An 18,293-nucleotide genomic window follows, 5' to 3' on the forward strand; every position below is an offset into this window, starting at 1 on the left:
TTTAAAAATCTGATGCATCAACTGCAGTGATAGAAATCTAGTACCTGTAGGAAAAGAGGCATGATGATTCTGTGTTTCTTTTTAAAAGGGTGCTTCCTCTCTTGGAGTTTTTAAATAAGTTGGGAATTAAGGTACTTTGCTCTTCAGACTTTGATACAGTGTACATTTCCCGGAGGGGCTCATGGTGTGTGGCCTCAATTTCTAGAGCAATGGCCATCTGCGTTCTTTTTGGTGGGAGGTCAGATCAGATGGAAATATTCCAGGAGTCCAAAAAGATGATTAGAAATCCCTGCAGTCCAGCTATCATATGAGCACACCAAGACATCCTAATCTTGAGCATCATCACGCTGCATAGATCAGCCCAGAGCAGCTGCAGGCCTGAGTCTTCACTGCTTTCACTGATCCCAGGGAATCAGAACAAAGGAGGCACAAGTTCAAGGATCGAGGAGAGCAGACAACATGGAGGGCGGGAAAAGAGAAGAGGAGGGAGAAGACAAAAGATAAGGAAGGGACCTAAAGAGGTAGAATTGCTGGGCTGATGTGAAAATGGAGGTGGCAATGGTCACCTGGCCCTCTGGTTTCCAGAACTGAGGGGAGGGAGAAACCTGCTTTTCTCTGCGGCCTTTCCTCAGGTAGCATACACCTGCTGTCTCTTAAGTTCTGTGTCCTCAGTCCCCATCGTCCTTTCTGATAGGATTCATGATTCGCAAGAGATTGACAAGAGTTACAGGCATTACCGCACTCCCAGAGTCTCTGTGCTCCCGCAGGCAATAGGAAGTCAGGACCCAGGACAGCAGCCAGGGCTGCCACTGCCTCCCCTTCCATCCTCCACACCCCCTGGTCCCCACCAGCTCCTCACCTCCTTAGACCCCACACACTGTCTCAGCGCTGTGCAGCAGAGGTGGAGCTTATCAAGAAGCCTTCCAGGGGCGAGTTGTCCCGGCTAAAAGATGCCTCTTGGTTACGGCAGCTCTTTCTGCAGGCCCAGGCTTTTAATTCCCTACTCTGCCCTGAACCTTGCAGAAGCTCAAGCAGGGGTAGCTCTTCTGAGTGTGCAGGAGAGGGGCTTTCGTAATCCTGGACGCCACAGACAGTTCTAGAAAAGGGCCATGAAGAAACTAGCAAAGGTACAAGTTTTGCCCAGTGCAGTGGTCATAGTAATCTAATAGCAGTGTGCAGAAAGAAAGGCTTTCTTTAACTTTCCTTTGGTTACTACTAGATACCGAGATTCAATATATTGTGGGCCAATTACATTATTTCATTAGAATGGCTTCTTTAAAAATAAGTATATAAGATCCCCCTAAATTAAAAATGTCTACTATATTTAACTTTCAAATTTTAAAATTTCTTTTTTTTTTAAAAACAAGATACTATAGACTCATCTTGAAGTTTATAATCTAAAAATAGGATTTCATCAAAATACTCTAGCTATTCTATTCTGGGCATTGATATACTATGCACTTACTATTTATGGCTCTCCATATATGGTAAACACTATACCAAAAAAGAAACCCATTTAACTTTATTGATAAGAACAGATTCCTGTGAAAAGGAAATTTACATGGAAAAGTATGAGCTATACGTTTGTGCGAAAAGTGACTCAGCTTGACATTTCTGAGGAACAAGACATCACAAAATCAGTAGTGGTGTGAATAGATATATACAGATTTAAAGAGAATTGCAGGAATGAAAAGGAAACCAATAGTTATAGACTCACAAAGGCTCTCTTTGGCAAAAATAAAATTCAAAGGAATCCTAAACCCAATAAGTGGATATTATACATGGTGGCAGGAGTTGTGTCGCCAGAGCTCTTGTGGCTTTCTGGTCTCTCCCCCTTGAGCCCAGTCCCATGAAAAGCCTCCTAAATAAGCAGACTTAAGAACCAGGCAAGAAACCTTCAGTCTCACCAACAGGAAAGCACTATGTATTTTGGAGGCAAATAAGGACAATGCTGATTTTATTTGGATTTCAGTAGGGGCTAAAACAGGTCTGAAAACAGAATGCAGAAAATCTGAGTACGAAGGACCCATGTGTTATGCGAAGTACAAAGAGATGAAGGAGACAAATCAAAGGAGCAGTCAGGTGGCTTAGATGCCAGGATGTTCCCTAACTTTGTGTTCTATACATCTTCTTTTTGCTTTGCTTGCCTCTCTCTCTCTCTCTCTCTCTCTCTCTCTCTCTCTCTCTCTCTCTTTCTCTCACACACACACACAGACACACACGACTGATTACAGGCTAGATCTAGTCCAAAGGTACTCTTGGGACATTCTCCCAATCACTGGAGTCAGAGCAGGTGTCCATTACTGACCCTTTTGTCTCTTTGCTCATATGACCTGTCCATCCCAGGTCTATCAGAATCCCGTGACTGGCCACTTCTAGTGTGGACCAGGCGTCTCAAGGTCAGGAGCAGGGTTTTACCAGGTGGTACCCTGTGGTCACAATGGGCAGTCCTCACTGGCCTACCTGGCTGCTTCAGAGCATAAATGTATCTAGAGACCCCGTCTGGCTGGCGGATGTCCCTGAATGTGGCTGCCCTGGGCACTAGTTCAGCGCGCAGTCTCCTTTCACTGGGCAGAGCCCGAGACTCCTCCTCCTTCCCCCTTCCCCGCTCCGTGTTGCATTCAAGCATCTTCCAAGATATTCAAATGCCCCTCCCCCCAATCAAGTGTGCGCCCGGGTGTGCCCCCAGCTTCCCAATTTACTTCTGGAAGCACTGGAAAGCCGTTCTTTTGTGATGAAGAAGCGAGCGTCCATCTCTCACGGCAAGGAATCCCTGAGCTAGTGCTAAGGGGCGGGACGGGATTGATGGGTGTCTTTCCTCAGAAGGAAATCTTTCACTAAAGTTTGGGTGGTTTCTGGAGATCCAGTGCCTTAGACAAAATGAGTCGCGGTGACAGAGCTGCATGCAGTTCAGTTACATGAAGGATTCATTATAGGATGGGTTTTTCCCGCCCCCGCCCCCCCATTCCTGAAATCAGACCATGTGGGTGGTATTCGCTGAGCCCACGTGCATGAGACCCCCGCCCTCCCTTCCCATCATGATTAAGACTCGTCCACTGATGCTAGTCTCCTAGCATCTGTTATTCGTACAGTGTGACTGTGACTAGCGCTGTTTGCAGCACATTGGTTGAAAGCATTAGGCACTGTCCGAGCAACAGCTCAGAAGAGGAGCAATTTATTCCTATCCAGTCTTAGAGAAGGACTTTAGCTATCTGGGGGTCGAGAAATCGTGCCCAAGCCACACCTCACCTCTCAAGTTTCTTGGTTCTCTAAGCTTCCTCCTAGGATAAACAAACTTATCAGAAATTTATATAAAGTTGATCTTTTATCTCAGCTTTTAAAATCAATGTAAGATTTTTATCCCATCTTGTTGAACCACTTGAAGATGGTAAGAGAATAAAAAACAAAAGAGATTGTTTCATTCCTTCAATTTTTACACAAGGCCACTAATTTGCCAAATCATCTTCTCGTCTTTTGAAACTTTATCTTGAGGAAGTTGTCGGCGATGGTGCTCATTTTCTTTTCTAAAAGGACCTGAGTGATGCAGGTGGGCCTTACATTGAATCCCAGGAAACGTTTCCATGTTCTTGATAGTATTTCTACTTCCTGGTTTTTCAAATTTGTTCCATGTCTGCCTCATTGTTGTGACATCTGTGGCTTCTGCTAGACTATGTCCACCTGACTGTAACACTTGCATTCTCAGGGAGTTGTCAGATGGAATTCTAAACACAAGCCCTTGTCCCATAGGAGGCAACTTCGGTGCCTTGTTCTTTAGCACAACGCATTTCACCTAGGAATCTTCTCATTTGGAAGTCAGAGGCGAGCTAACTAGCACGGCGAATGTTAGAAATCAGTTCTCAGTGGTAAAATTCAAAGAACTCCCAAGTGGGTAAGCCCAGCGTCTCTCCTCTTGGAAAGACGCTGTGGGCGTTCCTGTGTCCGGCTGTTAGCTCTCTACGATGCTGTTTCTAAAGGTGATGGTACTTTAAAGCCCTTTACATCTAGGCCATTATTGGAAATTAATTGCTGTTTCCCTTCTTCCAATCACGGGAGATAATAATGATAGAAAACTTAAAAGAGTCGAGAAGAACTGGTAGCTTGCCAGTCTAAATGAAGGACTGTTTGGATGGAAGTCATGAATTTGGTTAAGGACTCTGTTTCCCTCTACCTATAGGGAAGTTTGTAAGGGAAAGCGATGACCTCAGAGAACTCAAACTTTGATGGCTAGCACTTGCTACCCAAAGAGAGTGTTGTGATGAATTAATTAGGCCTGGGCATCTAATAACGATTTTCTTACATTATGGATTGTAACTCTGTGGTGCCTTGGGCAACTATTCCTTTGCTTTGCAAGTGTATTTTTTGTTTGTCTGGCCTTATTTTGTTATTAGTGTGCACCTCAAATCCTTTTGGAAAGGAAATGGAGAGACCTCAATGAATGATGAAAACAACAGAGCATTCCTTAGTTTATTTAGGGACAGGGGGAAGCCCATGGCTTTTCTTTTCCACTTGTGACTTCTCTCGAAATGTCACATAAACCTGTGCTAGTGAAACCCAAAAATGTTGCCAGAAAGGCTCATGGCAGGGGAGGGAAGCTTAGGGGTGACACCTGAGCCCCGTTTCTAACTCACGGCGCCTCAGGACGTCCTTCCCAACCTGCACCCACGCCCCCTGAATAGACGCTTTCCTCCGGACGCCACTAAGAAGAGAGACTTGGACCTCTGGATGCAGTGGATAGAATCCTTGGAATTAGTAACCAGGGGAGAAGCAGATCTAGCGTGCTCATCCAAACACCGATTGCTCTGGCGTCGACTCCAGTTGCTCGTCCACGCACGGACGCTCCCGTGTGTCTGGATCGCTGAGGGAGAGTAAACGCTGAGGACAGATGAACAGACGCCCCACGTGGCTCCACACGCGGGGCCCCGCCCTCTCCCGGCCGCGCCCTCGGGTCCGGTGGCTAAGGAGTCCGGCGGCTTAGAGAGTTAGCAGGAACTGGTCTTGCTCTGGGGGTTTTCTCACCCAGGTGCCTAGCCCGGCTTTCTGAAAGGCCTTAAACAGCTGCTGTTTCACCGACTGGTAGGTGCGAGCCCCCAGCTTGGCCTCGCAGTACATGGATGGAGTGTCTCCACGGCTTGGGACCCGCGTGTTCAGCTGTGGACGGGGAGAGGAAAGAGCACGTCAGTCACCAGCGGCCACAGGGGCGTCCACGGAGGAATTCCGCAAGCCAAGCGCTCAGCCCCCGTCCGCTTTTCATTCTCTCTTCTTTAAAACCAAAGGCAGATGATCAAGCACCAGCGCGGTGCCGGCTACGTGAGTCCCGTCGGACAATTCTATGGGCACCAGGTAGGGAGGAACATTTTTTGTTTCTTTTTAAGCCAAGAGTACACATGATCAACCAACACACACCACATGCCATACATCTAAGCTGCTGTTAAAAACTAAACCGTTCATTTTAAATTTCGGAAGGAAGACGGGGGGATCAGAAAGGAGGGAGGCAGGAAAGAAGAAAGACTTTGGGGTACATGCTCCATCGGGCTCTTACGTCAGCCCCCTCGGGCTTCTGCGTCATAACACTTGGGAGGCAAAGCAAGGCAGAGATGGAACACAGCCTCGTTCCCCCAAGGGTGTTGGGGGGATGGAGGGCGGGCCAGGGTTGGGGGGCGCTCTGAGTCCCACAGCACTGCAGGGTGTTTGGGGTTTGTAGATCAACATGGGCACCCAGGGGCAACGTTCCCTCAAGCGAGTGCTGAGTGAGACAAAGCAACGCCTTCCTGGCCTTCCCGGGTGTTGGGAAGAAGCGAGATAGGGGGCATTTGCCCCAAACAGGCAGAACGGGGGCTGAGCTGCAGGAAGGCTAGCCAGGCCACAGACCCATGTCTGCCCTAGTGGTGGGAGGGGCAGGAGTAGCTGCCACGCTCAGGGGAACGCACACCACTTCCAGTGCCCTTCAAGTCCACCAGAGGCTAAGTGTGAGTATGTATGTGTGGTAATGCTCCTAAAACCACATGGCGATGGCTGCTATTTTGAATCATTTCCTGCAATACATTGGAAACGTACAGAAAACAAATGAATTAAAAAAATAATTGTTGGTTTTCTTTTTAGGCTTTCTTTGTTTATAATGTTTTATGCTTTGGGAACACATGAAAATCTGTATTTTTAATTATGCCCCCCCTCCCCAGTGTAGCTCTTATCCCTATTGCTGAAGAGAAACCAGGATCTGGGTTGCTGCTGTCGGGGAGTCAGTGGGCTTGGGGGTTGGGGAGACATTCCACTGGTGACATGCACTCCCGGTGAGACCTGGGAGGCGTTCCCACGCTTCTCTGAGCCTCCGTTTCCTTCCCTCTCACCTGGGAATGATCTAGAACTCAGGAAGTTCCTGGGTGCCCAGGATCCCCCGGGGCGAGGCCCTTGGCCCAGTGCCTGGCCACATGGAGAGTCCCCCTGACTGCTGGCCCCAGCCCCAGCCCCTTCCCCCCCACCTCCACCCCCGGCCAGCTGTCCCTCAGGAAGGACCGGTGCGACCTACCCTACCATACAGCCGCGCCCAGCGGGCGGAGAACACGTGCTTGCAGAGCCGGGAGGAGCCCCCGCAGCTCCTCCTCCCGGTGGTGGCGTTGATGACCTCCAGGTCGGCGTTGCCCACCACCCAGTTCACGCTGAAGTGGGGAGACTTTCCGGGCTGGAGCGCCTCGGCGTGGCTCACTCCTGTCGAGACAGAAACGGGGGGCGGGTGGGGGGAGTCCGGTCACGCGTGGCCTCGCCCGGGCCCCCCACGGGGCTCCTGCGAGAGCAGCTGGTAAGGCTGACGGTGGAAACGCACCAGACCCCCCCCCCCATGCCAGCCTCCTGCGGAAAGGTGGGGCCTGCTTGTAACCTTTTAACTGAAAATCATCTTGCGGGTTGCCTGCTAATAAATTCTGACCAGATTTCCCCGTCTCTGCGTGTTTGTTGAATGAATGGAGGAACAAACACAGCCCTGTAAAAGCAAATGGGAGACTCTGCATGGATTGGACGCCTACTTCGAGCCCGTGGGAAGCTCAAGGCAAAGCCATCCCAGGTACACGCTTAGATTTAGGGTTCACTTAATGAGAAAAAGCCTAATGTAAATAAGATATATATATATATATGTGTGTATATATATAGTTAAGCAATGTGATCTAGAAACAACACTGGTTATGAGATCTGAAAGACTTAATGCAACGTAAAAGTGAGAGGTGTTTCCGTGGCAAGGTTATGACGTCGTTCAAGGTGACAGCGAGCGTCACGGATGAGCCCTTGGCAGCTGGGATCCCGCGTGGCTGGCTGGGTTTCCCGTCCCCGGAGCCGGCTCTTCCCAGGACGCATGTAGACTTTTGCGGGGCGTCCTTGTTTCACGGCGTGCCGTCGCCCCCTTGCCCGGTTGTGTGTCCCGACTGTTAGATGGGGCGCCACCATCTTCACGTCCATCTCCAAGCCAGCGGGGCAGCGGCTCCCCCCCCCCCCCCGGGGCCGCGTGGCGGGAGGGGAGATGTGGCCGCCGCAGAGGGGCTGGCCGCACTCCCCAGCTTCTCCCCTTCTAGCTCAGCCATCTCCCCACAGGGCTCCGTCCGCCCAGCACTTCCCGGACGTGCTGAGGCCGGGCAGCACCGGGCAGCTGAGCCCAGGCGGGGTGGGGGGGGTGGGGTGGCCCTGTCCCCGGGCGGAGAGGGAGCTCGGCACAAGGCACCTGCTGGAGTCAGCGTGCGTTCCAGTGCAACCATGACCTGCACAGCCACAGACCCCACGATCCTCCTGTGGCCCTAGCTCCCCCCGCCCCCCCAATGCAGGGGCTTCTTGGGTAGCACCGAGGCCCCCTGTCTACAGGACGCCTGTCGAGCTGCTGGCTGTCACCCGCACAATCCAGCTCCCAGGCTGAAGGTCACAGTGACCTCCTTCTGCTCACGGACACGCCGCGCTGGGCACGCGGGCGGATTCCATTCGTGTCAGCTCTCTTTGTTCCTAGATGCGATTCTCGGTGGCAGCTGCCCACCCTGAGAGCCGGCAGGGGCACAGTCCCGCCCGCCGGCGGCCCTGGGCTGGCCTGCGGGGCAGCCAGCACCTCGGCAGGAGGAGGCAGCTGCCCGGGGCAAGGATGACTGGGTACCGAGAGCAGCGCTCGCCACTCGGGATCCGCATGCGGGGCTCCGCATTCCAGCCCCCCCTCTCCTCCCCTCCCGCGCGCCCACCCTCCTGCGCTGTTGATGGTGAGGACTGACCCCCACCACACAGAGTTGGCGCTTCTCCCCAAGGCCTAAAAGCTTCGCAGTGCTGGATGTCCACGTGTGGCCTGCCGGCTTCCCGGCTGATGGCTTTCCTCCCACCCTCTCCCCTCCGCTCCTGGCCCTGGACAGGGTTGCCCCTTCACTGCGGGCTCTCCCTACACAGGGGAAGGGAGGAAGGGAGGGAGGGAGGGAGGGAGGGAGGGAGGGAGGAAGGAAGGAAGGAAGGAAGGAAGGGAGGGAGGAAGGGAAGAAGGAAGGAAGGGAGGGAGAAAGGAAGGAAGGAAGGGAGGGAGGAAGGAAGGGAAGAAGGAAGGAAGGGAGGAAGGGAGGGAGGGAGGGAGGGAGGAAGGAAGGAAGGAAGGGAAGAAGGAAGGAAGGAAGGAAGGAAGGAAGGGAAGAAGGAAGGAAGGGAGGAAGGGAGGAAGGGAGGGAGAAAGGAAGGAAGGAAGGGAGGGAGGAAGGAAGGGAAGAAGGAAGGAAAGGAGGGAGAAAGGAAGGGAAGAAGGAAGGAAGGGAGGAAGGGAGGGAGGGAGGGAGGGAGGAAGGAAGGAAGGAAGGGAAGAAGGAAGGAAGGGAGGAAGGAAGGGAGGGAGGGAGAAAGGAAGGAAGGAAGGGAGGGAGGAAGGAAGGGAAGAAGGAAGGAAAGGAGGGAGAAAGGAAGGGAAGAAGGAAGGAAGGGAGGAAGGGAGGGAGGGAGGGAGGGAGGAAGGAAGGAAGGAAGGGAAGAAGGAAGGAAGGAAGGAAGGAAGGAAGGGAAGAAGGAAGGAAGGGAGGAAGGGAGGAAGGGAGGAAGGAAGAAAGGAAAGGAGGAAGGAAGGAAGGGAGGGAGGAAGGAAGGGAAGAAGGAAGGAAGGAAGGGAAGAAGGAAGGAAGGAAGGGAGGGAATAAGGAAGGAAGGGGGGAAGGAAGGGAGGAAGGAAGGAAGGGAAGAAGGAAGGAAGGAAGGGAAGAAGGAAGGAAGGAAGGGAAGAAGGAAGGAAGGGAGGAAGGGAGGAAGGAAGAAAGGAATAAACAATGGCGTAGCCGAGGGAAGCTACAGGCTGACAAGCCTGTGGACTTGTGACTTAGGAATCCTGACCTTGGTTCTAGCTCATCTTTCTTCCCTTCTTTCCCTTCTTATGCTCCCTGATTCACAAAGTGATGGAAATGTCAAGGAGACAGGTGAGAGCTCTTTGAGAGCATCAATCACTCCGCTCGTTGCTATTTCCACCTGAAGGAGGATTTGAAGGTCAACTCCAGTTTGTTTAGTGCCCTGCAAGTCACACAGATCAAAGATGTTCCCAGCTAGATGCCAGAAAACGTGGCCAATTTAATTATAAATCACCTAATTGTTCCAGGGACTAAGGAAGTGGCCAACAAAGATCAGGATGCCTTTTACATTAGACATGTTTCCTTTCCATGTATGGTTTTGTTAAACATGTATATTTTCCCTGTTGGAGATATTGTTGTCTATGTAAACTTTGGGCCTCCTCTTTAAGGGACATCTTCTGTCCTTTACTTGCAAGAAAAAAATTCCCAACAGCTGGACACCAGAGGGTCATGTCTGTGAATCTGTTATTCAGGAGATAGAGATGGGGAGGATTGAGGTTCACAGCAAACTTGGGCAACACTCCCAACTAAACAGAAGAAGCTGGGCATGGTGAACTTCCTTGACATTCCAGCTATGGAGGGAGGCATCAACAGCCCAGGCTAGTCTGGCGGTGTGTGTGTGTGTGTGTGGAAATCTCAAAAATAAGCAGAGCAAAAATGGCTAGAGGGGTGGATCAAGTGGAAGAGTGACTCCCTAGCAAATACAGAGTCCTGAGGAAGAATGGCATTCTTTTTTTTTCTCACACCTCTGTTTTTTTTTTTTTCAATCTACCACATAGAGATGACGCTTGCAATGTTTACTAAATATTCGTAACAGCAGAACAATTTTGACACCCCTATTATTAATGATTGACACTGATTATACCCCAGGAGATGGAGTCAGACTCACTTGAATCTAATAGGCAAATGGACCAATATACAATTAAGCATGCAATTATTTTATAGACTGTTCACATCAGCCTAGTACTGCGTTCTCCATGTAAACCCTGTACAATCGTCAAGACTCAGCGGTGAGGGTGTCATCAGCTGACGGTGGTGACAGAGTGAGAACTACGTAGCCAAGGCTCGCTTTGAACTCACGATGCAGCCTAGGCCAGCCTTGAACCCAAGATCCTTCTGCCTCAACTCTCTAGTGATGAGACTACAGGTGTAAACCTTCGTGCCTGACGAGGCCAGCTCGAGCAGCACCAGGCTGCTACTTTCCCCAAGAAGATTGAGGCTTCCTGGGAGTGGGTGGCAAAAGCTCTGGGGAAAGCTGCCTTCCTAGTTGGTTACTTGCCGATCTGCACCACCTTTGTTTGCGTCTGCATTTTCCCGTTTCAGGACAGTTCTCTCCATTTTCTCTTGTCCCTAAATCATATTGATATATATGTATATCACATATCACCACATCAGTAGGATTGTGCCTGACACATATATGTATGTACACACATATGCACATATATACATACATATAACCCATGTCCACACATATATGTTCATATACATATACATTTACACATGCATACATGCATATATGTATGTATATCCATATATATTGTGGAATGATTAAATGAATGCATGAATTATGTTGATAAACTTGCAGCTGTTAAGGTAAATTAAAGATATTGATAATAGAAGTATTTTTCCCAGGAATAATGACAACAGGACAGAATAGCCTGCTGAAAAATAAAAACTTTTTTTCTTTTTTTTTTTTTTTTTTTTTGCCAGTCCTGGGGCTTGGACTCAGGGCCTGAGCATTGTCCCTGGCTTCTTTTTGCTCAAGGCTAGCACTCTGCCACTTGAGCCACAGCGCCACTTCTGGCCATTTTCTGTATATGTGGTGCTGGGGAATTGAACCCAGGGCCTCATGTATAAGAGGCAAGCACTCTTGCCACTAGGCCATATCCCCAGCCCTGAAAAATAAAAACATTTTTGAGGCAGAGTTTCATTATGCATGTAGTCTAAGTTGGCTTGGCTTTAAACTTGAGATTTACACACACACACACACACACACACACACACACACACACACGCCCTTAGCCTAGCTTGCTTTCTGGAGATAGTTTAACATAATCTTTCACATAATTGGTTAGATGACTTCCCGATTCTTCCTTTGGGTCTTGGGTCTTGGGTCCCAGATGGAGACGTTTGGTTCCTGAGCAAACCTTTTCACACACAGCCATGATCCCACTCACTATATATTAATTTGGTAATTTTTTTTTGCCAGTCCTGGGGCTTGAACTCAGGGCCTGAGCACTGTCCCTGGCTTCTTTTTGCTCAAGGCTAGCACTCTGCCACTTGAGCCACAGCGCCACTTCTGGCTTTTTCTATATATGTGGTGCTGGGGAATCGAACCCAGGGCTTCATGAATGCGAGACCAACACTCTACCACTAGGCCGTATTCCCAGCCTTAATTTGCTAATTTTAAGTCTACTTTCTAGGTTCCATTCTGGCCTTCTTGCCGACAGCCCCATGCAGATAGCTCCATAGAACATTCTCAGCCGACAGGCTGGCCACATACAGGCGTGAGCAAGGAGAGCTCAGCTCACCGGTACACGCTGCCGTCACTGCCATCCGAATGGGGGTCTTCACGAAACTTGCTCAGAAAGCCCAAGAAAGGATTGGGGGTGGGGTGGGGAGGGAAACGTGTCCTTAAAAAATCCCTAATTCTCCCATGCATGAAATAAGTTTGATTATGATCCATGCCATGAAATATAGAAGCCTTAAAGAGAGCTCCTTATTTACCTTTTCTTAGAAGGCATTATAGGAGCGAGACGTTGTAGCACGTCTTTAAATAGCTGGCATGGCTACTATACTTAAAATGGAATTCACTCTCCCCTAAATTAAATTTACACAAGGTATTTCAGGGAGGTAATTTTTTTTTACACGAAGTGAGGCAAATCTATAATGTGGGGGGCATTACATTTAATTTTGTGAGATGAATGAAATAGCATGCTTCCAGACATGCGTGCGTGGAATCACAAACGGGCAGGAATAGAAGCGACCTTCTGAATTTTAGGTACTGCTGGATGCCCTGGGATCTCTCTCTCTCTCCCTCTCTGTCTCTCCCCCTCTCTCTCTCCCCTCTCTCTGTCTCTCTGTCTCTCTCTCTCTCTCACACACACACAGATTAAAGTGGAATTAGTAACTAAAGCGGAATTAGAAACTTCATCATGCATTTATTGATCTGTGGTGCCTTCTAAGTCTGTATCGATGTCACTTTACTCACTATTACTAACACGAACATCATCACAAGTGACTATCACTTTATAGCTACCGTCTCGTCTTAAAGAGCATATTTGATGGAGACTATATGAAAGATACTGGAGATGGCTGGCAGGACTGAGGTGGGCGGCGCTTCTGTCTATGTGGAAGAGCGAGAGTCCACACTGCCTTCCTCTCACGGACCGGTGGATGGTGGCTGACGGGCTGGACGCGCACACTCGAAGGCCGTGAACACAGCCCGCGGGCAGCGCCTCGCTCTGTGTCTCTCTGATGGTTTATCGGTGCAGTCACAATGTCTCCGGGAGAGTGAGGCCTAGTGGCTTGCCTTCTCAGGAGGGGCTGTGCCTCCCCTGGCTTCTAGACTTTGTTTCTAGAGTCAAGAGGAATTGTGGCCTTTTCTCATAAAGGTAAATGACTGTGGCTTGCATTCCGCATTTTGAAAATGCACAGGTCCATGGTATCCTTCAAAAGTTATCGTGTGTTCAGGGCAAGGAGGGTCTGTTGCTTTCCAACCCTGTTCTTATAATACCTGTTCTTCTCATTGTTTACCAGACCCTAGACTTACGACCTGCCAAGAAGCAGAGCTCAATGGCTTTTAAGATAACTCCAAGCCTGCTCTTTGCTCTTTTTATGCCACAGCTACCTTTATAACACTTGGAGATGAGGCAGCCATGAGCCAGTCGTAGATCTGGGAACCAGCCCTCCACCACCATTCTTCCTCACTTGCTTATTCCAAAATGGCAGCCGTAACCCTTCCTGTTTCCTCAGAAACTTCCTCAGAGCCCTTCTTCTGTGTCTATTCAGTAGCCTCTCCTCTTTCTAGCGCCATCATTTCTCATTCTCTAGCCCCTTCCCACGCTTTGTTCTCTCCTTTCTTTAGCATTCGGCTCACAGGTCACTGCTCCAGTAGGATTGTGCCTGGTATCTTGTAAGAAATCAATATATATATTTGTTGATGCTTAAATGAATGCCTGGATTATGGTAATAAATTTGTTGATGTTTAGCCAAATTAAATATATTGACAATGGAAGCATTTTCCTTGGACTTGGGGGGGGGGACAGGACAAAACTGTCTGCTAAAAGAGAAAGCTTTTTAAGGGGACATTAAATATGTAGCCTCAACTGGCTTCAAACCTGACGGAATCACTATGCCTGGCTTCAAAACATTTTTTTAAACCTCACGTGTTTTACATAAAAGACTTATGGAAAATGTATCAATTCATCATTTATCTGTGTTTGCTGTAATATAAAAAATGACATTATAGGCTATGCTCTAGATATCAGAAAATATTGGCTATTACCCCCAAAGAGTTATTTTAAAAAATACTATTCACGAGCATTAAATTTCAGAATTTTCTCCTGAATTAAAGAGGTCTTGCCATCTACCAAAGGTTCTTCAGCTGGATAGGGAGGAATTAAAAAGAGTCTGGACACTCACAAGAATAGGAAAGTAATGACAACAGAAAGATATCTAGGATTTAGGACAACATGAATCCCAAAGAAAGGCATCTGATAATCGTCTCTATTTTTACCACTGATACAGTAACATTTGTCACAGGAACACAAACGAAGAGTTTTAAACAACTTATGGCTTTAGCAATTGATTCTCTAAAATTTTACATTCAACACCAAGATCTTGCCGTGTGCTGGAAAAATAATCGTACTTTTGTCCTCCGTGTAGATGTAGGAATTCCAAGACTGAAATACGTAGACGTCAGGCATGCCGTTACTACAAACAGCTTGTTTTACCCAAAAATATTCACCTGGGTTGTGACTTTATTTATTTATTTTTATTAAAAAAAAGGGGAGCCGGGCTGGGGATATAGCCTAGTGGCAAGAGTGCCTGCCTCGGATACACGAGGCCCTAGGTTCGATTCCCCAGCACCACATATACAGAAAACGGCCAGAAGCGGCGCTGTGGCTCAAGTGGCAGAGTGCTAGCCTTGAGCGGGAAGAAGCCAGGGACAGTGCTCAGGCCCTGAGTCCAAGGCCCAGGACTGGCCAAAAAAAAAAAAAAAAAAAAAAAAAAAAAAGGGGAGCTGGGCTCCGGTGGCTCATGCCTGTCATCCTAGCTACTGAGGAGGCTGAGATCTGAGGATCGTGGTTCAAAGCCAGCCTGGACAGAAAAGTCCCCATGAGACTTTTATCTCCAATTGACCACTCAAAACCTGGGAGTGAGGGCTGGGAATATGGCCTAGTGGCAAGAGTGCTTGCCTCGTACACATGAAGCCCTGAGTTTGATTCCCCAGCACCACATATATAGAAAACGGCCAGAAGTGGCGCTGTGGCTCAAGTGGCAGAGTGCTAGCCTTGAGCAAAAAAGCCAGGGACAGTGCTCAGGCCCCCCAGTTCAAGACCCCAGGACTGGCAAAATAAATAAATAAATAAATAAACCTGGGAGTGGAGCTGTGGCTCAAAGTGGTAGAGCAGAAGAGCTCAGGGGCAGTGACCAGGCCCCGAGTTCAAGCACCAAGGCCAGGCCCCCCCGCGCCCCCCCCCCCCCCAAGCCCAACACAAAACAATGGGTAGGTTAAAGCGTTAACTCATGCCGTGCCCGGGGTTGGGGGCGGGGACTGCCCGCGCTTCCTCACCGCTCAGGAGGGGCCGGTTGTGCCGGTAGGAGGAGGGCAGCTGGCCAATGTCCTCCATCCTGTGGCTCATGACGCGGGACAGGTGGCCGGTGTGGAGCAGGCTGCCCACCACGATGCTGTGCAGGTACACGGGCTCGATGAAGTGACAGAGGAGGGCGCCCTGGAGCCCCAGGACATTCCACCTGCAAGGAGAAGCAAGGCCTGTCCGTCAGCGGGGCTCCCCGCCCCCCCCCCCAGTCCCTCAGGGGACTGGGCGATGTTTATTTCCATTTGCGGGGGGGGGGGGGTGGTGGTGGGAACCACACTCTCCACTTCCTTTTGTCCTTAGCTGCCAAGAGGACCCAATCGCGTTGAAATTAAATGACATTAACAAACGACCTTGCTGGGTCTGGGGATCGTTTTCGATTGAGAAGTGCAGCTTACAGATGGATGACAAGGTCGTTTTCTTGGAAATAAATAGAGCTCTGGGCAAAACGGGTTTGGCTTCTTCAAGGAAAGGTGTCAGAAGTCAGGAGAGAATTCTGCCCATCCCCCCCTTTCGCCACCCTAAAGTTGAGGGCACGGAGCTGCTGGGTAAGGCAAGGCTTTGTGGTTCCCATTTGAAACAATGTGCTTCCCATCCAAACCAGCCCTGGTGGTAAGCATTATGCCACTAATTTCTTACATCATTGTTCTTTTCATTAATTAACACTTCTCCACTGTTGGAGCAATTATTGTGGGGCCTTCATGCTGTACATCTCTTTTCATGATTAATAAGGAGTCATTATACCTCCCTTCCCGAAGCAGTCAATTAACACAGAATTCTTTCCATTAATTACCGAATGTCTCTCTACCTGGAGAGCAATCTGCTCGGAGAACCTGTGACACCAATCACTTTAAAAAGTTCTCTTTAAATTTTATTCCGAAAACACAAGCAATTTAGCCGGCGATATTAATTTGCCTCAGAAGCATTGTGGCGAATGAGAAACATCTTTTAATCTCATGCAAGAAAAGGCAGCCATCTGGCTGGTGAGAATTTCGGGGAGCGACTCTCCCCCTCTCCCTCCGTAAATGCAGGTCATTAAAGTAATGTGTTCATCTACATAAAACTCAAATGGAATATAAAAGGTAATATTTATATACAAACAATTTAGTCCTACAGTTTAAAACAGTCATTGGTTTTATGAAACATTTACTTTAGTCTATCAGATTTGCATAACTTCATTTTAAAAAATATTGTGGTCATTTCTATAAATCACATCCGGGGGTTTCTCTCAGGAGGCAAGGAGAGAATGGTTGGTGGATACACACAATCCTCTCAGAGGGTAAATAGAAGAAATGTCTGAGGAAAAGGGCTTATCTGAGGAAAAAAACAAACAAACATGAGTCCTTAAGACTGACAGGTGGGGACATTTTTCAGCCTCCACCTGGGACTTCAATACCATAGTGTAATACGCCAACCATGGTCTTTCTCTCTTCATTGATGATTTGCAAAATGTCTAAAATAATCCAGGAAAGGAGGGATTTTTTTTTTCTGTGGTATCTGAGCTTTTCTTTGAAGCACCACTCTGGTGATTTTGAGAATTGTGCAAGGAGACTTGGCTCTTTCCCTGAAATCTGCACCCAGAAGACAGACAGACAGATAGACAGACACACACACACACACAACTGGGGAGAAATTTAACAAAATTTCTGTCACTTAGTCTTATAGACACCTCTTTCTTTTTTCAGATTGGATAACGGTGGGAAAAAATACCAAGAAAAGATGGTCATTTGTAGTAAAGGGTTCTGAGAAGGTGTGTGACAAAGAGCTTGCTATTTATTGCAAAGGACTCTGGGTTATAGACAATCCAACTGGGTTCATCTGTCAGATTCTTAGTGGAATGTAGGAATTCTTATCAACTAAAAGCAGAAAATATTATATATTGCCATAGATAACGCATTTTATTGAGATAAGACAAATCTTAAAAAAAAATTAATATCCCTCCTACAGGCATAGTATTTCTTGAAATCACATAGGTATTGGCTTTGAACAAAACTTCTAGGACATTTTTGAGTGGTTCTGACTCTATAGGATTTCCTAAAGACAAATAGCTTCCAAGTCTGGTTTCCTCTTAATAACCTTTACAATAAAGAGAAGATCAACCGTCTCCTTGCTTGGCTATTGGAGTTTAAACTTATTCAGCTAACATGATCAATAAAACCAAATGTCTTTCTGAATATAAACTGGAGAATTCTGAGCATTCGGGATTGAATGGAAAAATACCTCTCCTTTTGTTCAAATAGCTGATATTACTGCAATGTTGACAGAGAAAAAAAATCTCATGTCTAGTTTTCAATATAGATAATCCCTAAATAAATATATTTTTGTCTGTTTGTCAATCATTGAAATACCACAGATAAGTTCGGGAAAGATCCTGGAAAAACTGCCTTTCTTTAGCCAAGAGATGCCATCTCCTTGTTGAGTTCAAACTATGGTCTCTGACTTACAATAGAAACATCGACAAGATTCTTTGTAAGCCGGGCTCCAAGCCTGTGCTTTCGAGATCAAACAGAGAGCTGTAATTATGGTGGGATAATTTAGACCACTGGTCTTTCTGTCCATTACGTTTGCCCTCTTGATGCAGCCCTGAAATGGGGGCAAAATCAGCAGCAACGTCTCTTATCTGGGCAAACATGTTCATGACCACAAGGAGCCACCACATCGAACCAGGAGAACTGTGCTCGCTCTGCCTGGCGCCTGTGGCATCCACACTGCGAGGCAGGAGGGGCGAGGGGACCCGCCACGCACAGTCCACGCAGAGACAGCCAGGCACTTGGATGGAATGGAGGCCTTCAAGAGGGCCTGCACAGGGAATCCTCTAGAAGCTTCATGAACCTCCTGCCCTCTGGATCCTCATGAACACGCTGACCGCTTGGTTAGAGTCAGCAAGGGCACTTGCCTTTATTACTATTTTAATACTAATAATACTAATAATAATAATATTGTGATTCTACTGGGAGCCACAGCTGAGCAGGACTGCATCAGAGTGGTTGATGTTTTCCGTGAAGGTAGCAATGTCAGGTCAAACCCAGACACCGGTCATCTGGGCCCTCCCGGAGTCTCCTGCTACTTCGAGCGAGTACCCAGGCGTATTGCTATCTGCTGCACCAGCTATATGGCTTCTTCACCTGGGAACTTGAGAGGGATG

General features: G+C 48.3%; 1 protein-coding gene across 1 annotated transcript in view; it reads right to left on the reverse strand.

Moving 5' to 3' along the window:
- Positions 1–4,971: 4,971 nt before the first annotated feature.
- Adarb2 (adenosine deaminase RNA specific B2 (inactive)) overlaps positions 4,972–18,293 on the reverse strand; it is a 128,236-nt gene continuing 114,914 nt past the window's right edge. The window contains exons 14-16 of the mRNA XM_048368003.1: positions 15,124–15,305; positions 6,524–6,702; positions 4,972–5,148 (exon numbers count right to left, since the gene is read on the reverse strand). Of these exons, the coding sequence (XP_048223960.1) occupies positions 4,972–5,148; positions 6,524–6,702; positions 15,124–15,305 (538 nt within the window). The remainder of the gene's footprint in view (positions 5,149–6,523; positions 6,703–15,123; positions 15,306–18,293) is intronic.

Source organism: Perognathus longimembris, chromosome 18 (genome assembly GCF_023159225.1).
Source record: "Perognathus longimembris pacificus isolate PPM17 chromosome 18, ASM2315922v1, whole genome shotgun sequence".
Lineage (NCBI taxonomy): Eukaryota > Metazoa > Chordata > Mammalia > Rodentia > Heteromyidae > Perognathus > Perognathus longimembris.